The 25,283-nt window shown below is 33.9% G+C and overlaps 9 protein-coding genes across 9 annotated transcripts; 1 reads left to right on the top strand and 8 right to left on the bottom strand.

Annotated features, from left to right (window-relative positions):
- Positions 1-40: 40 nt before the first annotated feature.
- LOC103574877 (tyrosine-protein phosphatase non-receptor type 9) lies at positions 41-4,231 on the bottom strand. The gene has a single exon (NM_001414832.1). It carries the CDS (start codon positions 1,586-1,588, stop codon positions 626-628), a length of 963 nt encoding a protein of 320 aa, NP_001401761.1. The 5' UTR covers positions 1,589-4,231; the 3' UTR covers positions 41-625.
- Positions 4,232-4,539: 308 nt separating this feature from the next.
- On the bottom strand, positions 4,540-5,143 carry LOC103574883 (NF-kappa-B inhibitor alpha). Its single transcript, NM_001414836.1, has one exon. It carries the CDS (start codon positions 5,115-5,117, stop codon positions 4,629-4,631), a length of 489 nt encoding a protein of 162 aa, NP_001401765.1. The 5' UTR covers positions 5,118-5,143; the 3' UTR covers positions 4,540-4,628.
- A 315-nt stretch (positions 5,144-5,458) lies between these two features.
- Positions 5,459-6,638, bottom strand: LOC103574901 (tyrosine-protein phosphatase non-receptor type 9). The gene has a single exon (NM_001414810.1). It carries the CDS (start codon positions 6,382-6,384, stop codon positions 5,485-5,487), a length of 900 nt encoding a protein of 299 aa, NP_001401739.1. The 5' UTR covers positions 6,385-6,638; the 3' UTR covers positions 5,459-5,484.
- Positions 6,639-6,880: 242 nt separating this feature from the next.
- On the bottom strand, positions 6,881-8,788 carry LOC103574911 (tyrosine-protein phosphatase non-receptor type 9). The gene has a single exon (NM_001414844.1). The coding sequence runs from the start codon at positions 7,823-7,825 to the stop codon at positions 6,881-6,883; it is 945 nt and encodes a 314-aa protein (NP_001401773.1). The 5' UTR covers positions 7,826-8,788.
- A 1,859-nt stretch (positions 8,789-10,647) lies between these two features.
- On the bottom strand, positions 10,648-13,597 carry LOC103574923 (NF-kappa-B inhibitor cactus). The gene has a single exon (XM_008554494.3). The coding sequence runs from the start codon at positions 13,062-13,064 to the stop codon at positions 12,540-12,542; it is 525 nt and encodes a 174-aa protein (XP_008552716.1). The 5' UTR covers positions 13,065-13,597; the 3' UTR covers positions 10,648-12,539.
- A 31-nt stretch (positions 13,598-13,628) lies between these two features.
- Positions 13,629-18,591, bottom strand: LOC103574918 (tyrosine-protein phosphatase non-receptor type 9). Its single transcript, XM_008554486.3, has 2 exons — positions 15,228-18,591; positions 13,629-15,115 (listed from the first exon to the last, which is right to left on the bottom strand). The coding sequence occupies exons 1-2, from the start codon at positions 15,253-15,255 to the stop codon at positions 14,202-14,204; spliced, it is 942 nt and encodes a 313-aa protein (XP_008552708.1). The 5' UTR covers positions 15,256-18,591; the 3' UTR covers positions 13,629-14,201.
- Positions 18,592-18,845: 254 nt separating this feature from the next.
- Positions 18,846-20,608, bottom strand: LOC103574930 (tyrosine-protein phosphatase non-receptor type 9). The gene has a single exon (NM_001414829.1). It carries the CDS (start codon positions 19,820-19,822, stop codon positions 18,941-18,943), a length of 882 nt encoding a protein of 293 aa, NP_001401758.1. The 5' UTR covers positions 19,823-20,608; the 3' UTR covers positions 18,846-18,940.
- A 3-nt stretch (positions 20,609-20,611) lies between these two features.
- LOC103574938 (tyrosine-protein phosphatase non-receptor type 9) lies at positions 20,612-22,431 on the bottom strand. Its single transcript, NM_001414830.1, has one exon. It carries the CDS (start codon positions 21,534-21,536, stop codon positions 20,637-20,639), a length of 900 nt encoding a protein of 299 aa, NP_001401759.1. The 5' UTR covers positions 21,537-22,431; the 3' UTR covers positions 20,612-20,636.
- A 75-nt stretch (positions 22,432-22,506) lies between these two features.
- LOC103574946 (tyrosine-protein phosphatase non-receptor type 9) lies at positions 22,507-24,957 on the top strand. Its single transcript, NM_001414874.1, has one exon. The coding sequence runs from the start codon at positions 23,700-23,702 to the stop codon at positions 24,600-24,602; it is 903 nt and encodes a 300-aa protein (NP_001401803.1). The 5' UTR covers positions 22,507-23,699; the 3' UTR covers positions 24,603-24,957.
- Positions 24,958-25,283: the final 326 nt, after the last annotated feature.

The following is a 25,283-nucleotide window of genomic DNA, read 5'->3' as shown; positions in this document are numbered from 1 at the left end:
AGTTAATAAAAATAGATTTACATTCTTCATTTAGATTGTGATATTATTATGAAAGTTGATGTCAAGTTTACCGTAAATGCTTCTGTTTATTGCTATCTGCAACTTTTCATTGAAAAAGTTACTTGACCTAAGTAAAAGTTGAACTCTTGCTTATGTCCTACTATACCTAAGGTGTAAGTTACTACACCATGAACATTATGAAACAATTCTTAATTTATACAGTAGTTAAATTGTTAGCGCTGTTGATGTACATGCGGTGACTTGAATATTGATAAAAATGTCTAAATGTAATCATAACAAACAAGTATGACGAATGTATTTTAATTAATGTTTACATTTAGTAGATTGTTTTATCTTAATGACAATATCTTCTAGGTTACAACTTATTAAATATATGAAAAAAAAACGGTAATTGTTACTACAGCAGCTGCAGTTGAGGTTACTACAAGTTGTAGTAAAGAAATGCCAACTCCAACTTGGGATTACCTTAACCACACCTGTAGTAATGTCAGTACTATTTCTGTAGTATTCTTTATTACATATTGGAGTACTCGTTACTACAATGTTTTATTACAGTATTGTGTTTAGAAAAACACAATTTTCTTCCGTGTAATCTGCTTTATGTTTATACTAAGAACAAATGTAAATCTTTTTGAAACAAGTGAGAACGTAATTCTAAGAGTAACCATATATTTGTTCGCATAGTTGCTATGAAATAAAGTAAAACATTATTTATAAAAACGTATTGTTCTGGGGATAAAATACTAGAATGCCTCTGATGTCTGATTCTAAATACAACTGCTGGTACATTAATCGTTACTGTAATTGCAAGTTGATATAAGCAAGCATCTAGGGCGCAAAGTGTACCCGTTCCGATACCTGAGCTGCAGTGAACTACAATTGGGCCCGGCAGGTTTTGGTCGACGACCAATGCCTTCCTTAATAAAGACTGTTGCCTTTTATTTATGGCTAAGATGAAATCTAAAAATCCTGCCATGTTACTGGGAACACCATGAGATGGCGAGTCGAAGTATTTGAAGAAATGTATTATTCGCAATTCACCAGTCTCTTTATTAAGAATGTTCAAAGTTATTTCAGTATAAAAGCGATGTAATGTCACTTTGTTTGCACTGACTTTAAATATTTTCAAGATCGCATCACAATCTTCGTTTGAAGACCAATACTGAGGACATATTGGCTCTGAGTTTTGTGCAGTATCGGTTAACATCACAACAATGTAAGAGTTTTCTTGCCATATCATGGTAAAAAAGTCACAAAGCGTCTCTGCTGTTGGTTCTTGCGTTGCCACAAATTTCTTATCACCGTCAAATCCACTTACGTAATTAGCGTGTATGTAGTCCACATCACAATTAGATTTTAAAATCACACGGGAACTGTCCCAGCATGGAATGCGCACATCACGATTCTTCCGTAAGTTTTCATACTTTTCAAAGTTTTCAAAAGTTCCTTGTATTGGCAGGTTCATGATGCTGAAGTGTTCATGTACAATCAAGTCTAAATATCTTGGATTAGTTGCTCGTCCAAAATAATCACTGGCACTATAAGGTTCAAATAAGTTAACAGCCATTATTAGAAAATGTAATCACGCGACTTGTAGAAGCCGAACAAGAGGTAGAAATGGAAGTGCAACAATTACTTCTGTTATAATGAGAGCTTATCTACGTTTTCTGGTGTTATAAAAACGGTCTTATCACATATTTTTAATGAGTTCGACTCCACAATATCCTGTTGATAACTTTATCTTTACACCACAATAAGCATTTTATATTTTGGTCATCGATTTTAATAATAACATGAGTTACCCAAAAGTTTTTCCTTAATTTGTAATGCTGATGTAATGTTTATACGTTTTTCATAACAGTATTTTCCAATCAATTTGCGTACCGAATAAATAATCGGAAATGTTTAATTTTAGTTCCAAAACTGGGTCAGTATAAATAAAAATGTATGAAATTTAATCTTCGATTCGTCGCAATAATATATCTACATACATCTTGGTATTGACGAAGCAGCTATATCTGTTCATTAGTTTCAATGACAAGAGAATGTACGTCATTACAGCAAAAACAAATGATTACAACTTCAGTCATTAATCACAAAGATCTTGTTCAATCCCCTGCGCTTTCATTAGTTGTGTGATTCTAACGAAGGAAACAGGTTTAAGGAATTGCATACAGGTAAACTATGTCAACGGCTACGACCGTCAAAAAATATATATGCACCTAGGGTCCAATAAGGAATTCACGCCAGGTCTTTCGGGATGCCGTGTAGGAACATCAAACTTGAATGTGTGTGGCATTGTCGATGCCATCGCCATAGTCTATCCCTAACCTAACTACCATTTAAATACTTGATGAGTAGTGGGGTAATCTAAAAACTGTATAGTGTTGCTCATAACAATCTTTTTTCCGAGTGTAAGCCCAGCTTTATCTTAAGATTATTATTAATTTTCCGATCGTTCTGAAATAACGTCGGGTTGTTTTTGCTTCGAGCAGTCCAATTAATATCCATCTTATGAGTGACAGTGACAGGTACATAAATTGCGACATTCCAGAGTTTTGTTTAATTTAAAAAATTCCTGACAACTTTTTATAGTACTTACGCACAAGCACTTCTGCGTCACTGCTGCTGTATGGTAATATTGCTGGCCTAAATAATGCCATTTAGCTTTCTACAGGTATTTGAATAAATTATAAATCCAGGAAAATAAATGTCATGAAATATTTTTCTTCTAGAGGTTATATTTGTACTAACCCTCTCATTTGTTCAAAGTTCTCAACGATCAAACGTTTTCAGTGAATAAAATAGAAAACATTCAATTCCAGTATCCACAGCACATAAACTTCTCGCATAATGACTTTGTCAAAACACAGATGATGTTTTTCTGTCAAAATACGTCGTAAAATGAAGAATGCAAGAAGCGTGGTCGAATATTTATTGTAATATTTTCAAACTCATCTAAAATCTATTAATACTGTCGTATGTGAATCACGTTTACACGTTTAGGGATTCCTTGCCCTATAGTTTTGGGTCACGTACCTTTCCTACGTAGAGAATCAGCTACTACACTCGACTGCGTAATTTTGTTGGACTCATATGAAAATAAACTACGGTTTGTTATAGATCGTAACAAAAATGTTTACATGCTCTTGCAAAACAATTCATAGTTTTCTCTAACAAGAGCATGAACCTCGTATTTTTTCACGTTTATTTAACCAACGCAGTGACTTTGGGCCTCATTGTGACCTATAATTTTACCAAACAATTAAGCCGCACCGCTAGGTTAGACAGTAGTGCATCAATATGCGGTCCATATTTTGTATTTAGAGAATTTGTTACCGAAAACAACTCAGCCGAAAATATCTGATAACACCTATTAATTCATAACTGTTGATACCTTTCCGTCTAGGCGTATGAATGAATGAGTCATTAGAAGTCCTTCGTTTTCGTCATAGCCCGCGGTATGACGATAAAATCGGCACGTTAGCAGCGGCGACATGCTGTCTGGCGCTGGAACATTGACTCCGCTACAAGGCGTAGCTAATTATAAACAAATGCGTAGATACATCGTAAATGTTTTTAGCGCCTTCGAAAATCGTTTAACAGAACAGCGAACAATTTTTGAACTCTGCACGGTCATTGTAACTCGATTTATTGTTTTTTTTATGACATAATAAAATGAACTTTATGGTTGTAGGCCCGTAACTGAAATAAACGTTAAAATGTGTCAAACAATATGTATTTCGAAATCACTTCGCTAGCTACGCGATGCGACCAAGTTTGTTGACATGTTTATTGACATGAGAAACCATCTGTACTTTCATTCTTGTTTCAATTTCTACGAATGATAACTGTGAGATAACGATGGGTGGCGTACTATTTTTTGGCAGTACAACAATTATTGCGTAATTATAGTTTAGAAATTTTAAACAGATGTTCGTTATTGTTAGCATCGTACCCAAAACAAATTAGTAGTCATAATAATAATGTAGATTCTTGAGATGTTTATTTCTACTGTATTTATACTTAAGTAGTGTGGTTTTTATAAGAATTCGAGATTAAGGCCGTGGTGAGCATAATATTTACAACTAGCGGTTTTACTTTTTACTGAAAGTAATTAATATCTTAACTACTAAGCGTAGCGATACTTTGAACGTTTAACCGTTCACTAAAAAGAATATTATGACCGGATATAAAATAAACCCATTCTATTTGCTAAAAAATTTAATCACACCATAGTTTAAAAGCTATAAATATCTTTACATCTGAGCCAAATAGTAATTTAATCTTAAGTACAATAATTCCACATCTTTGTAAAATAAGAGACATGACGTGTAAGTAGCGCCAAGCAGTTAGTAACGTGATGGACCGATTACAGGATAGTATAAATAATTGACACAACAATATTTGAACGATAATATGGGCGCGCTTGCGCACAAAACATGTATGGTAGTATGACAAACTTACAAATAGAGTTATAACTATGACTAAGTTAGATCGGTAAATAGGTTGGAACATTCATATATACGAAACATAATATAATACTAAAGCTGACCAACAATAGTTTAGATGTTCAGTGATAAGTTATATCAAGTAATTAATAGAAGCTAAGCTTCGCCACTTGACCGTGTTGGTTTACAAACAAAATAATTATCCCACAAAATCATCATCATTTTTTTATCGTTTTTCTTCCGTGCTATTTGAAATGGTGTGAGTCCTACATAGTTACGCGCATTTATATTAATCCCACTGCGCCTACATAGCCACTCGGCTAGGTAATAGTCTTTTAAATAAACAGCTATATGCAGCACAGTATCACCAGTACACAAAACTCTTCCGTTGACATCAGCTCCAAAGTTCAGCAAGATTATTATTAGCTCCGTCGCAACCTGACCCTTGTGCATCACTGCAGCGATATGGATGCATTTTCGGCCTTCACGATTATACTCATTCAGCAAATATTGATAATTCTTATTGATCGATTGTGCAATTATGGAAAGGGCAAGTGAGTTTCCGTGGCGACACATTGCATGAAGTAGATTTTCACCGTTAATATACACTTTGTTGTTAATTATCGTGCGTACCGAAAACTCCATTGTTCGACGGGACTCGAAATAGAGCCGGTGTTGTGACTTATTGGAAGACGTTCACAAGACTGAAATCGTTCAGAGTTATTTCGGTATTTATATTCTAAATTTTCGGCGTAATGGAATTATGGGATGCTTTACTTTTACGAGTCAGCTGCGGCTGTATCCAGTTATGATCCAGTTCGATTGACAGATAATAGCTTATTTATTTCCGTATAAATAAAATTTAATTTTCATGGATTTGACTTTATCACGTGGGTGTCGGAGTGGGTATTAAGCTCAGCGGCTCAGCGGGGTCTACGCTGGTGGCCCGAGTGGTTGCTAAGTAGACTTACGCCTACTTTTTTTTCACCGCAGTTCTTAATTTTGATAATTGCTAAAATTTTATATAAAAGATACAGTAGAACATAATAACCTGGTTGTAATATAAGTAATCATCTGGCGTTGAGATGGTTGAGTGGCGTTGTTGTCGAATTTTTTCCGCAGTCTTTGCTAATGACACTGTTTTCCTTAGCACTAATTGATTTAGAGAAATATCCACAGCACAAAAAATTCCTGTCTTTTTTACACCGTCACTGCAATGTACCACAATCGGGCTTAACAGTTGCTGTTGATTATTCGAGCCACTTTTTTTTCTATTGATGTTTATAATCTTGATAAATTTAATAAAATCCACATGATTTGTCGGAGTTTCATCAACGGGCCATTCGGTATACTGGTAATGACTAATTCTCCGTGAGTCATTTGAAATTTTATCCGTAATGCGTAATGTTGTCAAAATATAAGTCGGCCGCACACTGGTGTTCACAGTTTCAATCACAAAATCTTCAGTAATAATGTTCGAATCTTCATTAAGGCTCCAGTACTGATAGCAGAGTTCTTCTCCATTCGTTCCTTTTGTCGGAGTTAACATCACTATAATAGAACAATTATTCTGCCAAACTGCCTTCCAAAAATCGTTGCAAGTTTCCTCCATTGGTCCTTGAGTGATGATAAATTTTTTATCATCTTCAAAGCCGTCGACGTAATTTGCGTGAATATAATTCGATGTACTTCCACTGCCAGATTTAAGAATTACTCGGTTGTGATCCCAGCATCGAATGTTGTAACGATTTTTTCTCTGGTTCTCTGGTTTTTCGGAATTTTCCCAGGTACCGTTAAAGGGTTTCAAGATTACTTGATGGTGCTCCAAACGAACGATTCCAGGAAAGTTTAGCTGATTTCTTCTGTTCCAAAAATCAATGGCACGACAAGTTTCAAAACAGTTTACAACCATTTTTGCTCCAATAAGTAACAAGTTGATTTAAATATTGCACTCTGCAGTAGGCTGCAATAGATACGACGATTCACGACAGTGGATAGAGTTCTTATGATTGTACTATTTAGTCACCATTTACTATGGGAAGTTTTTCTGACGTCAAAGGTATGAGGTATGCAGCGCTAACGTTTCCTTAAGTTTCTAAATGGTCACCTTGAACATCGGCCGTTATAGAAGTCGACTCACTAGTATATTCTATAAAATTATTCATCGATCGACAATAGATACTAAATGATTCATGTTTACCATTACAAGTACTTCATAAAATACAGGATCGTAAAATTTTCACGATCTATAAGCCACAAAAATCTTAAAATGCGTCATAGCATCTTGTATTTTAGAATAACAAGCCTATTATTTTTCATTAACCATAAAGCACTTAAGCATACATTACTGACCTATAACAAAAATTATATCAAACAATCTTAAATATGTTTGATATGTTTAACCATATTTAATAGCAAACAGGACAATGGTGTTCATAAGATTTATGAAAGTGACTTTGCACTGCAGTTAAAAAATACTCTAGCACTCGATGAATGAACATATAGTGCCTCATACTTATAATACCCGAGTGTCTTTGCTCACGGATTCTTAGAACTGTTTCCGGTATAGAAATTCTTGAAGTTTTCACCAACTGGTTCAAGCAGATGTCCGCAGCACAGAAGGTCCCAGTTCTTCCTATACCAGAGTTACAGTGCACGATCATAGGGCTAGAAGACTCTTTGAAATCTTCCGAGGATATCTTCATGTACGCTTTTCGTACTCTGTTCGTCATTTTTATGAAATCAATGAACCACGCTAAATCGGATGGCATACTATGTTCTGGCCAATGAAGGCACTGGAAGTGAGTTATTTTTCGTGATCGCTGGGTAGTTTTATCAGTAATTTCTAGAAATGTCCGGATATAGTTTGGTCTAACTGTGACTCTCAAAGTTTTTATGGTGTATTCTTCCGTAACCAACAAATTGTCTTCATAAGGACACCAATACTGATGACATTTTTCGTTACCACCTTCTTTGATCTTCGTTAACATCACTATGACATGGCTATGTTGTTGCCATACAACCTTCCAAAAGTCAGCTACGGTATTTTTCATAGGTCCCTGCATAGCGATGAACTTTTTCTTTTCTTCGAATCCATTTATCCAGTTCGCATGTATGTAATCTGGCTCGCCGTTTTTCGACTCTATCACAACCCGTGAATCGTCCCAACATGGAATATCGAGATAACGGTTTTTCCCTTCATTTTCTGGTTTTGTAAAGTTGTCAATAGTCTTGTGAATATCCTGGAGCACGATATAATGAAACTCTTCTTTGATAAGTACTGAGTAATTTGTTTTAGTTTTTCTTTTCAAGAATTGATTAAGATTAAAGTTCACATAATAATGTTTAGCCATTTTCACGGAAAAGTGCAAGTCACTACTTTCGAATCACTGGACAGACTGAGATCAACATGATCCATCTGGGCTTTTATATCTCCGGTTGTTTTTTATTATCATAGCAAACAACAGGAGTTCAAGAGTTGTTTTACGAACTTTATCTTTAGAACGAGTAATGCATAGTTTTTCCAAACGTGCCTTAGTATCATTTTTTCGCAGACAGAATTAGAATTAACGATCAGATAAATCCATAGTTTGGCATGATTGATATGCGAAACAAAGAAAACTAACCGTAACACGAGTACTAAGCCTCTACGAATAGATTTACGAGTGGTCCGAAATTTTAAATGTTTTCATAGAGCTTACTATTTTTATTAGTCCGATCAATCCAGTCTGTCTACATGTATATCTTTAGATCTTGCTTATTATTCCAAAGTTAAAAAATTTATGAGCTGCTTCGTTAAAAATACGTCTAGAAACAACAAGAATGTTTGTTAACGTTCCATTGTATAAAATTCTTTGTAAAAGAACAGTAACTTTATTTAAAGATTATCTCAAGTGTTTCAATACAAAATCGTAAACTAAAAAATAACAAACATCTTGTCGGATCAATCTTTTATTACAGCTACAAATATATTTTACGAGGGAAATTTGAGATACTTATGTTTTGATAAGGGTATTTCATGTGCATACTGTGAATAACTTTCAGTATAGCTCGTAAAACCTGAAATGTCCGTATGTTTACTGTCATAGTAACAAAAAAAAAAAAAAATTTACTCCGCTATGAATATCTGTACTTCAGGAATTTTTCTAACTGCCTACTTTAAATTTTCTGCTCTACATTCGAAGCATCGGAATTATGTAGGACAAGTCATAATTATACTTGTTCTCATTGATAGAAGTAATTCAGAATTTTAATTACAAATTTAATAAGCTCTAAAATTGTTCTCGTAAATTATTATAATGAGTTCATTTAATATTTTCTGTCGAGCACAAAATATTTACAATGTTCAGTACACTAATTTTGCTATATTTTTTATTTATTCTCTTTTTAGCAAATGTAGATAAATTATGTTGTATACAACTCGTTGTTTGTATACATGGACATGTTTTTGTTTTCGATTTGTGTGACATCAATTATGTCAATGAAATTTTTAAAAATTATTTTCTTATAATAGTCGTACCGAGGGGGGAGTATATATATATATATATACATATATATATATATATATATATATATATATATATATATATACTCCCCCTATATTGGTTACTAATAAAAAGCATAAAAAGTTAAATATTTTATCCTAGTCGAAAATTTTATTGCAAAAAGTCGGCTATGCATTAATAGCACACATAATTGATATTTTCATTATTATCTTGAAAAATATTTTTTGAAATATTGTTGATAGACACCTGACTCAATATTTTATTAGAGAATATTGATTTGTATTATTTAAAGAAGGTTTATTGCATATCAGTTGATTTTGTTAATGTTAGTCATTATCTGTTTTAGTTTAATCAGGCATGAACAATAATATATATACATATCGCTTTTGGCACGTCTTTCTAATCAGTAACTTATGAATAAATTATATCACTACTACAGTAAAGTACCGCATATCCGAATGTAGCCGATCCAAATGAAATAAATTTCATTTTGTGATAATGACTATGTTAATCAAAACGATAATCAAAGATTAGGACATTGGTTATCAAACACCATTAACAATCCGGATAAACGGAAGTTTACTTTCGAAAAAATTGATTCAATTAATCAATGAGTAATTCATAAGCAAGTTATGGTGGCGCGTATGCGATCAGCGAATCAGGGAACATGCCGATCCATATATTTTCATGAAAAGTGAGCGTAACTTTTTCACTGTTAGGAATAATTCCACACAATATAAACGTTTTTTGTTTTTTATTATTCTCACTCGTGGAAGAAACCCCAAAAAGCTCCAAAAAAAAAAATTATAATCGAGTTATGATGGCGTATAAGACGTGGGAGAATCTCTATACAATATAAACGTTTTTTGTTTATTATGATGCCCTCGAGTAGGAAAAAATCCCAAAAAGTTGTGTGAGATTTTTTCTTTCGAATTAAAACCCATATAAGGATAGATAAGGATCCACTATCAATACATTTTTATAAAAAGTATAGCCGTGCTGTCGCATTGGTAACGTTAACCAAAAGAGAATAAAGGATACCGCTTATCCGGATTGAGTGTAGATAATTTTTTAGTTAATTAACAACAGCAATAAGATTTATCTAGCAAATAAAGCATAGGCGAGCATAGGAAAGATAATGATGAATAGTATTCAAGATAATTTTATAGATACAAAGTTGAATCCGGATAATCGGAGTTTTACTGTAAGGATAATTTATGAATAAATTATATCACTACTACAGTGTTATGTTATTATCAAAGGCATATTTATGTTGTAGGTGATAATGTTAGATTACTACGCATAATTTAAATGTAAACTATAATTTGTTGATTTAGAGTTTATGACTTCATTTGTTGGATGATAAGAGTTGAAGTAAAATATATCAATGAAAAACACTTTGCCCCTTAGCATCCATAGTAAGCTAAACATTCATTACGACTAGTAATAAATTAAGTGAATGATTAATATTCATAAATCATAAAAGACAAGTAAATGATACGATTTGGTAAAATTGGATGAATAATTTTATTTTACACCGTAGTGATAAAATATATTCTACATAATGATTTCATTATATTAGTAACATAAAGGGGGAGTATATATATATATATATATATATATATATATATATATATATATATATATATATATATATATATATACTCCCCCTTTATGTTACTATTATAACACATTAATTAAAAAATTAATTTAAAAACATTGGAGTTTTAAAGAAATTGTGTTATGTCGAATTAATGAATACAGTTTTTGAGAATCTCCAAATTATACTGAAATACGTTATTTATAAAGCATAAAAAAATATAATCAATTTGATATCACAATTTTAGCTCATCTCAACATATAGTAAGTATTTATTTTCTAGTAAAATAATATATATGACATTATGAGAGTTTATGGATCCAACATTGTTTTGCATGCTAAACTGTTTCAGCTATTTTCTTGGTAGCTTAGTAAACAGCCAAGACCAAGAAATTTGATAGAAAACTTTTCATTATATATATAAGATAAACTGACAGAGTCTTTAGTTAATGTTAACGACTCAGTATTGTTAATAGATACAACCATTCAAATTAATAATATTATTTTATCATACTCGTAATTTAAAAAGCTATATAATTTGAATTTCATTCACTAGTAGTATTTCATTATAACCCATGTCGTATCCCATATGTTCGACTCGTTAATTCAGCACACCGGGAATTATGTCAGCAGCAGGTTCGTCTTGACGTCATTTGTTGTTTTACTTACTCTATGTCAAGTAAGAAAATTTCTTGATGGGTTGCAATCCTAGTAAACGATTCTCAGTTTTGTATGAGATCCCCATACAAATTAACTAAGGTCGACCAGGATTGGACTCCATCAAGAAATTGTCAGTTTCAAAAACTAAAAGTGACCATTGTTAGATTTCTGAACGGTAGGTTCATTACTTGACAGAGTGTCAGTGAAAACAGCGCGACCTCAGGGCCCTGTTATATTTCACTATCGCACTGAAATCGAAGTTGGAAGTATGGTATTGAAGTTGAAGAAAAAAAGCGTATTAGTTTTAGTTATTTTTATTATAAACATGAAAAATAAAATACAACATAAAAACTTATATGATACGCACGATTTACAAACAAACTGCCATTTATATGACATATAGATCTATGTATTGAGTTATTATTATTAGCGGGTTGCAGTATACATCTTCTGTAGAATTTTCAACACTTTTGTCTTCAACTACCTTCCTCTATTATCTGCCAGTTATTACCTATTATCTGCCTTTTACGGCGGAGGAGAGAGAGCGTTTTTGCCATTAAAATCTGCTAGTTTGTTTCCTAAAGACCTACCTACTTTTGCGGTTGGGACCGACTTACTTCACTGTACTGCATCTACTTGTTTTAGGCTTGTAAACAAGCCTACCACAACGACCAGGAAAACCCAAGAAAACCTGGCCGAGTACAGGCGGTTTCCTTGTGGCGACCTCCCGAAGTAATAACCTGGGATAGGTGGAAAAAATCTTGTTCTAGCCGGGATTCGAAACCATATACCCTACATCTAGAAAATCAAAGACTCTTTGGAGATTCACAAACAAGTTACATACAGTAAATTACAATATAATTAATTATAATATTTCAACAAAAAACTTATAATATTCGGTTCTTGTTCGTCCATTTTGGTTCTAAAGTTCAAACCACATTAAGATAAGGTACGATAACAGTAATTACATCATCTCTTACATTATAGTCGCTTCTTAAAGTATAAACTAAGTTTACAAGACCAGAGTCTTACTATAGTTTACTATCTATACTAGAATCTAAGCTATAATTAGTTTACTATATAAATCTACGTATTAAGGTTTTACCGCAGACTTATGTCTGCTAATATTAAGTCTTAACTCTCCCATATTGGATGTGATTAATTACTTACTCCAATAAAAAAATAACACTAACTAACTCTACATTGTCTATCCTAGTAGTTACCCGACAAGACACTTATCCTATTTGCGTCACGTCTCAACACTTATGTTTACACGACTTGTTTTCCACCCTGTCAGTTACTATTATGAATCCCTTTTTTCTTCTTCACTGTCGGTTACTTCCTGAATAATTGCGCCATGGGTTTCAAGTATCTCCATCATCTTTTCGTCACCTCTTTTCAATGCTACTTGAAACGCCGTGAGGCTGCGATAATTTTCTACTTCCAAATCGATACTTAGCTGCTGACACATCCATGTAGCTAGTTTATAGTCTCCCTTTTTTACTGCCATGTGGAGTACAGTATCACCATCACAATGCTTTTTTTCATCAAGATCTGCTCCATATTCCACTAACTTTTCTATTAACCATATAGCTTGCCGTCCTCTATGTTCCTCCGTTGCAATGTGAAGGCAAGTATTGCCGTGATAGTTTCGCTTTCGCAGCCTTTCTTTGGTTTTTTCATCTACGAGCCCCTCAAATGCACACAGCATCTTCAACCATCCTTTTTTTGCAATGACGTGAAAAATATTCTCTCCAGTATATGCCTCATGTCGCTTCCAGTTCGTATCAAACAGATACTGAAGATTTGAACTATCTGAACTATCCATCGCTGAGAAATATTTTTCTGTTCTATCCCGGATGAGCTCTATGTAAGAACTAATACATTTTATCTGGATTGTTTATTTAAATCATTTTGGGTGGGAGTGTTATGAATGTCTAGTATACATTGATAACACTACTTGTTTACGAAGTCTGGTTTCGGATATCCCTAATGCTCACGTAGGGGTCATAGGCTATCGTTTGTTTATTTCTGTCCAGTCGTACGATAACGTGACATCATCAATTGCAATTTATTATGCCAATCAGTTTTACTTAAATGTGTAGCACTTTTTTTCATTTTGAATGCAATTAATGTTGATGCGCATTAAAATATTTGGGCTTAATACAAGAGAAAGTTCATAACTAAACCTCGGTCTAATTCTTTAATGAGGATGCCTTCATTTCAAAATCCTCACCCTGTCTTTATGACTTTGCGCTATTTTCAGGGTCAGGATTTTGTGGCTTCTTCATTCCCAAGGAGATTGAGATAGGTAAAGTTGGAATCGGGGGTTTCAATTTGCAAATGATTGATAGCCAAACCACAGTCTATAACCTTATTATGAAATTAGAAGGACTCAATACAAAATAGACACTAGCTTTCTATTAACTCTTGACAGGTGAGATCACAACATAAATCTGCTGACTAAACTGACACTTTATTCTATTTATTCTTAATTCTAAGACTTGCGACTTCTGAGGCAACTTAAGGCTAGCTTATGCTTAATATTTTACACAAATAGTTGTACATGGCGTGTTCACATGTACTTAAGTGACATCCATTAACACAACGACCCGAAGGGCAGTTGTTTGACAATATTCACAATACTTTTAACCTCTGTCCTTAAAAATATAACATACATTATTTTGATAGTGAAAACATTAAATTTTACACGGTTATTTATAAAAACTAGAAAACAGCATACATTCGTTGTAGAAAAATGACGTACAATTGATAAAGTATGTTGTGTAAGCTTAGAGCTAAGAATAATCACCATGTTTCTGGTATTTGAAATTAATATACTACATTCGCCTGACATGAATTATTTGTTTACGTTTTGTGTTATTTTGAGAAAACTTGGCTTTATCCTTCGGTATTTCTAAACAGATACGAGATAAAAAAATTTTATAAACAATTGACTGTGCTTTCAACGAACTTTAACTATATCAAATGTCATTGAGAGATAGGCATGGATTAGATGGTAACAGAAGACATAATCATTTAATCGGTTCATACAACCATATTTTTTCTGTCTAACTTTCTTAACAGCGTTTGCTATTGATAGCATTCCAGTCTTTTTAACTTCTGTAAGACAAATATCGAGTACACAAAATACTTCTGAGCTACTATTATTGTCAATGCAATCAATTGTTATGGGACCAACATTTCCTATGGTCTTATGCTTTCTTAAATCAGCGTATAGGCTGTCAATATTAAAAAAAAAATCTAAAAAGGCCTTCGGGTCATGGGAAAAGCCATCAGCAGGCCAAGCAGTATACTGAAAATGTGATAGCTTGCGTGCTTGACCTTTTTGATCAGTGAGCACCAATAAGGTCAACACAAAGTGGGGTTTTGTAATAATTTCCAAAGTCTCTATCTGAAAGTTATTATACGTTATTACAGTACGTTCATTTAAACTCCAGAATCGATTGAAATTATTCTTCTCCGCGTGTGAAGAAGTCGTAACTACGATTTGAACATTATTATCCCACAGCATTTGTAAATATTTGTCAGTGTTATTTTCACATGAGTTTATAGTAATGATGAACTTCTGCTTATGGTTATATCCGTCAACATACCTTGCACTCATGACCTTCTCTTTACTAAAGAGATTCACGCGGCTGTGAACCAGACGTACGATTGGTAGGGCATTGTTTTCGTCTTGAGCCCTATTTACGGCTTGATTGCAAGACTTTGATGCCCCATCCTCCTGCTCAGGTACTATCGCACGATATTCTTGAATGATGCAGCTTAGTGAGTCTGGCTTTCGTACAAAATTGATAAAATCCATTATTCTCATTCTCTTATCTTCGATGGGCATTGTTATACACGCTGCATTATCTATAAACAAACAAAATTAATATTAAAACTCACATTTCAAAATAAGGGCAACCCAACTGGGAAGCATTTGGTAGTCTCAAATCTACTGTTACTCGAAGCCAATCTAACTCACTTTTTTCTCCGAAATTAAATAAACTCATTATTCGTAAGAGTCACTGTCACTCGCTGCGAGTAGTGCTTTCAAAACTAAACCTTTTATTGGTGCGTTAGAGCTTTTATATTTTCGGTGAGAAGTACGCATTACCTATTATTAAACTACTAAATTATGTGGCAAGTCGTAAAAAACGTCCCTTTGGACAAATTTTGCAGGTCCACCTATTAAATGCATGTTTAAAAGCTATTAACTTTTTTATGAATGGTGCGTTGTCCGCTCATAAGTATGACTAATGTAAATATTAGCTGATAGTATTTCGAAAAAGTATTAGCTTTGAGTTAGTAAACAAACAAGTAAACTATACTAAGCATGGCTATAATTAGTGTTTCGGGACCTAAGTCCACCCCCGCCGACCAGAGCCGATTCCACACTCTTTTGGGCATACTCGCGAAGCATAGCTATAATTAATTAATTAATTAATTAATGTAACGGGACGGTTAAACGGGACGTTCTAGAACTAGTGCACACGAAAGTTGTTGTTATCGTATTTTGAAAGCTATCTGCATGATATTTATATCCGTTTTTTACTGCGCTGTTTATAAAATCTTGAAATAGAAAATTATAATGGTCTTTTACATTGCGTCGTTGCCAATAAGGTCATGTTTACATTCATCTGTAAAAAAGATTTCCTAAAATAGCCTAACATACGGTTTACAATTGATAAGAGTTAATTTCTATCGATCGTTTGATAAAGGATAATAGTTGACTGCGTTTGAACTTACCTCATAACTATGTAAGAGCCATCTCCACCTCATATTCTACGAAACGTTTCCTCGCGCACATAATCAGCAGTTTATTCTTGAGATATTGGTATTGTCTTTCAGCAATTTCTATTTCTTCATTTATCCTGTCTTCATCTTCAGGTGTTTTTGGTTTATGACACTTTAATTCATAAATTTTATCCTGAAGTTTTAGCACTTTAGCAGCATGTTTCAAACGTTCAGATTTTGAGAACATTTTGACACGTTTAACTGTCAAGAAACTTTCAGATAAAATGGTGAAACCCGCAAATATAAATAATAAGGATAACTACACTTGTCTCCAAGTTGCCTCAATTGATTATGTTCCTAAATGCTAGGGAATAAGATCCATTTTTGTTTGACCAGCTTTAAAGGAAAAAAGTCTTGGTGAATCATTATCAGTGCCAATAATTGTGTTCTGAAATTTACATGACTACATTACATGGTTATCGATAGAGATAACCTCTTTTTAACCTTTTCAGAAACAGAAAAATTAGACCATTATTTATAATTTGATAAACTATTTTAATTAATTAGGATTTCCCGATTTTTATTTTTGTAAACAGTAACGCGGTCACCATTGATTGGTAAAGAGATTTTGCTAATAATAGTAAGACTGCTGTTTCCGCAGCTGATCCATGATGGCTCATTTTCACACCATGTAGCATTCACACTTTGATATCATGTGGTCACATGTCCCACCAATTTCTTCAATATCTAGGAAATTAATAACAAGAGGTACGTATGTCGTCACATACAGCATACGTAGCGACAAAAAGCAGATGTCTTGTCAGCATGCAACTCCATAGGCATACGATATTGTCGATATACTTATAGTGACTTATAGTGACGATATTACCTTATGTGACTGATACCAAAGAGAGTAAAACGTTTACATTAATGTGTGAGTAAAAACGTGGATGTGTGCGTGAAGCCGTTTATGTGTGGGTAAGAAAGATTACATAAATCTGTGAGTAAAAACGTGGATGTGTGCGTGAAGCCGTTTATATGTGGGTAAGAAAGATTGTGTGTGAGAAGCGGAGATAAGGGCACATAGATTGTGGGCGTAAGAGGCGTTCCGTCTTGGTTATTCGACGAATGGGATTCGCCCGTTAGAAGTGTGTTATATACTACCTAATATGCACCGCAGTATAATAGGTATAGGAGTTGTTATATACTGATACAGGCATAAGGGCGAATCACTGCGAAGGGCGGGAATTGTTCAATGTCGTCCCGTAGATTCGGGCCGACCTGTTTAATTAATAATCATGTAGCCTACAACTAAAGTGTATTGGGTTTTCCGGTTGCGGTCAGAATTTATTTTCAGTAAAGGATAATCACAAATATTATGTTTTCCTTTAAAAACAATCTGCACAGTAGGTATGTCTATGGTTACTGATATTTTAACTTTCAAAGACCTAAACGGTATGGCTAAGCCAGATTTAAATGAAACGGCAGGTTATTCACGTCATAAGTTTATTACATATATCTTATAAAAGTTGACTTAATATCTAAGGTATATCCTAGATATAAAGTAAATATAAATGCACATTGTATGAGATTCTTTGGTATTAATAGCAGCTCTTAATTGGTTATTTCTAAACACAAAAATAGTCAAGCGGTAACGACTTTAAGTAACTTCTCCGATTTCTCATAGGGTAAGCTCGAACGTCCATCCAAGCTTGCGGCGTGCGTACGTTGAATGCATGGCGCTCTGAAAAGAAAATAAATACGATATAGTTTCCATAGTTTATATTTGAGTGCACTTTAGGCACCATCATAAGCTAAAGAGAACATTTTTAATGGGGGTTGCTTATGAGTGTTGGAAAAATTGGGATCAGAGAGTTAAAAATAAATATTTCACATGAAATGTGACACATAAAACAAACCTACAGACAGAGGCTCTAGATTAATACAGTAGTATAGATGTATGGAAGCGATTACCATAATAATATAAGAATAATTTCCATACTATTACAGGAACAAATACCACTATTAAGTAGGGACAACTACCATACTTTCAGGCGAAATACTTCAATATCTTATGGGAATGAAAGCCATAAACAGAAGAATGACTACCACGATTTGAATGGGCGCCATTCCTACAACCGATGCATCAAAAAAACCTGTCTCCGTATGATATGGGAACCTTTCCCCTGGAAAATTTGAATCGTTACCGTCCATTTCTTTCCACATAGATATCACTTTATAGTTTTATAATCTAAGATAGGGCACTTACTTGTGAATACAGCAGCAGGTGGTTTGGCCATGCTCTACGTCAGGTTTGTTGCGGGTACCCCATACTCGTTGCTTCAGATATTTCACAAATTTCATTATCGCAGTAATGCAGTTTATTACTGTAACTATTATTTCATAATATGAGTACATGACTCGGAGAAAAGAAAAGACTGAACTAAGTAATTGGAGGAATATCATTTTGACTGCACAATTTTAAAATTGAAACTGATATCATTATGCCTAAAATTTCTTATTTATAGTTAATGTCTGCCTAGAATACACGTCAGTGATGAGAAACTGACGTCGACATTAGGGTAAAATCGGCAAGTATGGACACTATCTAAAGTGCGTACTCGAAATTTTTTTTTTAACATATTTTTAACATATTATTTTACATATTAACAAAACATTAAGACCGCCATTTTTCTGGAGTCTATAACATTCGGGAAAGGCGTGTTACTTTTTCTTATACGTTTTTAAAGACTTCAAAAATGATGGGAAGACTTGATGTTTTCGACATTATAAGGAACCATCAGTTAAGACTGCCATATAACTAAAAAAAAAAATATTTTTTAAAGTTAGTAATTTTTTCGACGTGTCCATTTTTGGTGTCTTTACCCTATTTGTTCCAAGCTAAGATTATATTCTACTTATCTCTTGTTTATTTTTATTAGGGTAGTCCTAAAGATAATTTCAATTCATACCCATTTCATCTTTAACATAAACATGGAGTAGAAGATAACAAAAAAAATAGTCATTTAATCGGTTCATACAGCCGTATATTTGCTGTCTCATTTTTTTCACCGTACTTGGGATAGATATCATTCCCGTCTTTTTGAATTCTGTAACACAGGTATCAAGTACACAAAATACTGCTGAGCTATTGTTACCATCGATGCAATGCACAATTATAGGACCGAGTTTGTCTGAGGGCTTGTGTTTCTCTAAATAAGTATACTGCTCGTTAATATTAGAAACGAAATCCAAAAAGGCTCTTAGATCATGACAAATGCTATAAACTGGCCAAGCGGTATATTCAAAATGTGATATCCTGTGTATTCGACCTTTTCGGTTGGTTAGAATCAATAAGGTTAAAATGTACTGAGGTTTCGTAGTAACTTCTAAAGTCTCTATCTTAAAGTTGTCATACTCTATGACAGCACCTTCGTTTGGACTCCAATATTGGTGAAAATTAACGTCATTTTCTGATCTCGATGGCACAACTATTATTTCTACATTCTTGTCCCACATCATTTGTAAGTATTCGTCTACATTGTTTGCACACGGACTTTTGGTGTAAATGTACTTCCGCTTATGTTCGTACCCGTCAACATAGTTAGCATTCAAAACATTCCGGTTGCCACTGAGCTTCACTCGGCAGTGAAGGAAACGTATGATCCGCATGCAAGAGTGTTCTTGCTCCTCGTTCATGGTCTGGTTGGAGGAACTGAGTGCTTTCACTTCTTGCCGAGGTACTATGGTATAGTATTCGTCGGCGATGCTGGATAATGACACCGGATGTTCCATAAAAATCAGAAAGTCTATTGCACTCATACTGTCCGGTTGGGTGGTCATTGTCTCACCTGTTATACGTAAAGGAACTAAATCACTCTAGCTGATATGCAGTTAGTAATTCCTAATAGGTAACCACTTATTCACTATCACTGAATACACACTGGTAGTCTCTAAACCAAACAAACAAAGGGTGTGAGCCTTTCGATCAACCCTTGAGACTAGTGTTTACTTAACTAACTTTCTAGCTACAACTTTTTGGCCTTTTATACCATTGGCCTTAGTCTTAGAATACGCACGCTCTACAATTAAACTAATTAGAAAATTAAATGTATACCATTGAGGTGTACTTCGGGCATTTTATCTACCATTGTGCTTAAAACCCATAGTAATTAATCTTTTTATGGCCTTTTAATTACTGTTCAACATCACATGGTAGTAGCTTTTCTAGAGAAATAACAATTTATAGCTTTTAGGACTAACGAGAATACTAAGTTTTATTATGCTTTTAAAATGTTTTATAATACTGATAAAACGTTTTATTATTCGATAAAGCTCAGTGGTAACTAAAACTTTAATAGTGTAAAGATGTTAATTACGGACAATTTTGGAGCGGACCCTCCCTTCGCATGTCCAAAAATTGTCAACTGTTATGAGCCTAGAAAAATTTTATTTATTTATTAATGGTTCAGGAAAAGGTGGTTATATGACTATCATTACAGTAAGTTTCCTCTAACAGTACAGTAATGATCCGTAGTTCTGCATTCTACCATTCTATGAATAATAGATAACATAAGAATATTATTGTTCATTTTAAAAACAACATTTAAACTTTTGGATTTTTTGTGAATCACATAGGTTATCAAAATACACAAGTTTAATGGTGCAAAGAATTTGATATTGATGAAATCCAAACATATAGAGCTTGATAACAATAAACATAATTCTCCGGCTGACTAATGGCATGACGATTTTGCTGTCTTATCTTTGAAAAAGTGTTAGGTACAGATACATTACTGGTAGCTCCAAATTCAGATATACAGATATCTAACAAACAGTACACACAGGAATTGTTGAAACCATCACTACAATGTACCATTATGGGTCCAAGGGTATGGGAGTTTCGTGCAGATAGCTTATCTACTTCATCACGTGCGCTATTCACTGTCAAAATAAAACTTATGAACTCTTTTGGGTGATGCGAAATATTGTCCACCGGCCAACCGGTGTAATTGAAATGCACTATTTTTCGCACTGCACCATTTTCATGCTTCAGCTGCAGAGTTGTTGTAATATAAAAAGCTTGCACATCAACTTGTAGGGTTTCTATTCTAAATTCACGGCATTCAAACACTTCGTCTTCTTCCAAGCTCCAGTATCGGTGTCTCATCAGATTATCAATCGGAGATAACATAACGATGATATGAATATTCTTTTTATACGCCATGCTCCAGAACTGGTACAAGCTGTCTTGGTTCGGACTGCGAGTGCATAGAAACTTATTTTTCACATTATAGCCATCAACGCTACAAAAAGCGCTGTCGGTTTTTTGATTAACGTTCTTCGGAAGGCAGAGCAGAGAGCGTAGGGGCCCTTGTGATTTATTGTCTTTAGTTTTCATCTTCAAATAATAGTAATTGTTTGATTCTTCGATTATTTGAGTATGCTGTCGCAAAATTTCAGCGATACAGTTAGGTCTTCTCATAAAGCTTAGAAAGTCCAAAGCTTCAACCTTCTTCTGGTTTTCGTTGTTTCGCCGTTGAGATTTATTGTCCATTTTTTAAATTCAAATCTCACTGGAAGCACAGGAAACTTTTAAAGTCAAACTTGTTTTGATTATTTTAAATGTACTGAGCTCAAACCTACCTTCCCTTAGGTGAGCTTTCGAAGACTAAAGAAAGTTTCTTCGAGACGGTAAATATTGGCTTCGCCCTATTCCGACATTTGTTGATTCATAGGGTATAGACTTTCAGATCGGTCGCGCCTTGCTTAGGGATTTACCTGTCTCGAGGTCACCTTCAAATTTGTTTGCTGTTTGGTCTAGATGTTTGGTCGGTTGCCTGTTACCGTGTGACGGAATACTAAGTTTTCAGGCTGCTTTATATACGCCTTGAGGCATAAAGCCTACGCTTTTCTAAAGGCAAGATAATAAGGTGATCTCATTATTCATAGTATTTTGCTTCGTAACGTATTAAGTTATGCTAATTCCCTAATCGATATGCAAATGTCTTATCTGACGGAGATATTGTTGACAGTCTCATTACAACAGTGTCCTAATAAATCTTTCATTACATTGAATAGTCGGCAACTCTGAAGCTTGGATTAAAAAAAACTTTGTGTCATTTGATTTGGTTAACTGTGACAAATTTAATGTTATAGATATAATAAGTGAAAGTATATTTTATCATGATAAAATCTAAGTTTCTTTACCTGCTGCTGACGCACTTACGTCATCCGTTCCATTGTATTAAGTACCCAGTGATTGAAAAATACGCACGAGGTACTTGTCTAGACTGTGTTTGCTCAATCTGTCACACCCGATTATAGATCGATAGGCATCCAAATATTTTAGGTAGTCTAGGTACTGTAGTGAATACTAAATGCTCTTAAATTAATTGAACTGTTTTTCATAAAGATATTAATCGCCTATTTACTAAACAAAATTCGGTACTTTTCAGGTTGGAACTTTTTTAGGATTAACTATACTGATAGTGAAAAAAAAATAGTATAAAAAAAGTCTAGTTTGAGAAGCCGGTCAAGACGCTCTAGTAACAAAAAACTGCTAGCAAAGGTGTGTAGAAGGTCCTTCTCCCAAGTTAACAAGGTCTAAAAGAACTAAATTTATCAGTCAGAGAAATAAAATTTGTATTATGCAACAAACGTTTAAGTAAACTGATCACAATAAAATAACATTTGTTTTATTTTTTCAGAACATGTACATTAGAAGTATTCGAGAATATAGACCTTAGAACTGCTTATACATACTTTTAGTTATTTTGATACACAATTAGCAACAATTTTAAACTATCACCTAAATCGTCGTTTTATGAAGAAGTTACTTATAATAATATAATTAATTATGTGCCAACCATTATAATGCTATAAAATTTTCACGACTAGGGTGTGAATGTTAACGTGACTCAAAATTTTATGTGAGGTATTTTCCGAACTGTCGGTGAAATTATGTAATCTCTGAAAATTCTAGATACGTGAGCACGAACACGGTAAGCCCATTTAACCTTCGACATTTTAGTATCAACTCATGGCCAATGAAAATGACGCCTAAAAAATAGTTTTCTCATAACGTCTAATTATAGCTGGTTTTCTAATGGAGTTACTCTTATTCCCTAATGAACAAGTAATAACCGGAATTACTTCAATACTTATTGCAATAGAATCGCCCTTCTGAAAATGTTTTACAATAATTATTTCAGTTAGGCAGAGCAAAAAGTTTACATTAAATAAATATGTATTGGTTTTTACAAAGTCATGGTATAGTTAATGTAAATATAAATAATTAAAATTAATAATATAAGTTGGTTTTCCAGTATCGGTTTTTAGGACGTCATTAGCAACAATGCCTCATTGTTTCAGCATGTTAGGTAAATCGACCAAAAATTCCTTTTATATTCCGTACAATGGGCATTGTGGTTTTCCTGTTTTTACCAGAAACACTGTACCTATTTCATGTTCTCCTATTTTTATCATCCATAATGCCATAGGTATCAAAAGGCTACGTGGTTTGCGTCATTGTAAAATATTATAATTAAAATACTGACGTAACTGGAGGCATTATCACCATAATTTTAATGACCATAACGTTGATATTGGCATGTTCTAATTTGGCTGGAAAACTAATATAAATACTCACTTTCCCTAAGCTGTTAGTTAGTCCTAATCTGCAACCCGAGTCACACGAGACATACCAATATTATTTAAAATGGGTTCACATTGTTCTAAAAACCGATCCTGTAGAAACTATGTTACTCCTACTCAAAAGAGTAACGTCCGTGAAATTTTGAAGCGAGAACATGAACACATAATGCAAGGGATAGTGGCATTTTCCTGCAACATCTCTCTGGAAAATAAGAATATGAAGAAGAACAGATATCCTGATGCGCCCTGCTTTGATTACAACCGGGTGGTCCTTCCAATTCGGAAGGGTCTCGACGATTACATCAATGCTAGCTACGTCGACGGACACAACATGAAGAGAAGATTTATCTGTACCCAGGGTCCATTGGAAGAAACGGCCCTCGACTTCTGGCAAGCTGTGTATCAAGACCGCGTTCGTGTTATCGTCATGATTACGAAGACCTATGAAGATAACAAACAAAAGTGCTACCCCTATTGGATGACTCACGAAAGATCCACCGTGACCTACGGTGAACTTAAAATACGGACCAAGAAAATAAAAAGCTTCCGCAACTATAAGGTGACGACTTTGTGTCTCACTAATACTAATACTGGAACCGTATTAGACATCAAGCATTTCGCTTACGAAGACTGGCCTCAGGGTGGCGTTCCTTCAGATGTGAATAACTTCCTGGACTTCGTTTTGGCAGTGAGGCATGCTGATTCAAAAACTGAAGTTCCGATCTCAAGTGAAAGCCGTGTGAAAGAGTCTCCTATCTTGGTGCATTCCAGCGCAGGTCTGGACCGGGCGCCAGCGTTTTGCGTGATAGATATCTGCATTTCAAAGTACAGTGAAAGTGCAATTATACCGTTGTTAACAACAGTGCGTGATCTTCGTAGGCAGAGAAACAATTGTCTCTCTTTATCTACGCAATACATATTCTGCTACTTTACAGTGCTCCAGTTTGTTATGTCAACGCCTTGTTAGATAAAATACAGCTATTCGATGCACAGTGTAATTTTAGTAGATTGTAAGTAAAGATTAGTTATTCAGATAAGTTTGGTTGTGTATCTGGTGTATTTAATCTTATAACTTACTTTTATTTAGAATAGATCGCTCACCTCTTGCTTATTATTGTCTATGATAAATTTGTTCACGATTTTAATTACAAATTAAAAAAGCTATAGAATCTCATTTCAATCGATCTAGGGATTTCCTTGTCTAGCACACAAAGTTATCTGTATTGATAAATTCTATATATTAATTCTCAATTTCAAATGGGGAATGATTTAAAAAATTAAAACTTTTCAAGGATATTTTGAATGATAGTAATTTGTTTGTTTTATTTATTTAGTTTTTTCAAAAAAAAGGTGACCCATCATTTTCAACAAGATTGTTGTGCAAAAGTCTACGGATGTTTTTATTACAGGTTTATATATATATATATATATATATATATATATATATATATATATATATATATATATATATATATATATATACTCCCCCCGTATTAACTACTAATATAAGAATGGAATAAAGTAAATTATTTTAATTAACTTTTAATAAGAAAAATGCATGGTGATCCTGATCATGAATAAAATATTTCATTCTCACAAAATATTATCCTAGTAGTTATATATATTTTTTTAATCTTACTGTTGAAGT

This window comes from Microplitis demolitor, chromosome 7 (genome assembly GCF_026212275.2).
Source record: "Microplitis demolitor isolate Queensland-Clemson2020A chromosome 7, iyMicDemo2.1a, whole genome shotgun sequence".
NCBI classification, from domain to species: domain Eukaryota; kingdom Metazoa; phylum Arthropoda; class Insecta; order Hymenoptera; family Braconidae; genus Microplitis; species Microplitis demolitor.
Note: the sequence above shows the minus strand (reverse complement) of the source record. Positions and strands in the feature narration are given on the sequence as shown.

Coding starts and splice junctions, on each gene's coding strand:
- LOC103574877 (NM_001414832.1), bottom strand. CDS start 1,588: ATGGCTGTTAACTTATTTGAACCTTATAGTGCCAGTGATTATTTTGGA.
- LOC103574883 (NM_001414836.1), bottom strand. CDS start 5,117: ATGGAGTTTTCGGTACGCACGATAATTAACAACAAAGTGTATATTAAC.
- LOC103574901 (NM_001414810.1), bottom strand. CDS start 6,384: ATGGTTGTAAACTGTTTTGAAACTTGTCGTGCCATTGATTTTTGGAAC.
- LOC103574911 (NM_001414844.1), bottom strand. CDS start 7,825: ATGGCTAAACATTATTATGTGAACTTTAATCTTAATCAATTCTTGAAA.
- LOC103574923 (XM_008554494.3), bottom strand. CDS start 13,064: ATGGATAGTTCAGATAGTTCAAATCTTCAGTATCTGTTTGATACGAAC.
- LOC103574918 (XM_008554486.3), bottom strand. CDS start 15,255: ATGAGTTTATTTAATTTCGGAGAAAAAA. Junction 15,116..15,227: donor ATTTAATTTCGGAGAAAAAA/GTGAGTTAGATT, acceptor GTTTGTTTATAG/ATAATGCAGCGTGTATAACA.
- LOC103574930 (NM_001414829.1), bottom strand. CDS start 19,822: ATGACCACCCAACCGGACAGTATGAGTGCAATAGACTTTCTGATTTTT.
- LOC103574938 (NM_001414830.1), bottom strand. CDS start 21,536: ATGGACAATAAATCTCAACGGCGAAACAACGAAAACCAGAAGAAGGTT.
- LOC103574946 (NM_001414874.1), top strand. CDS start 23,700: ATGGGTTCACATTGTTCTAAAAACCGATCCTGTAGAAACTATGTTACT.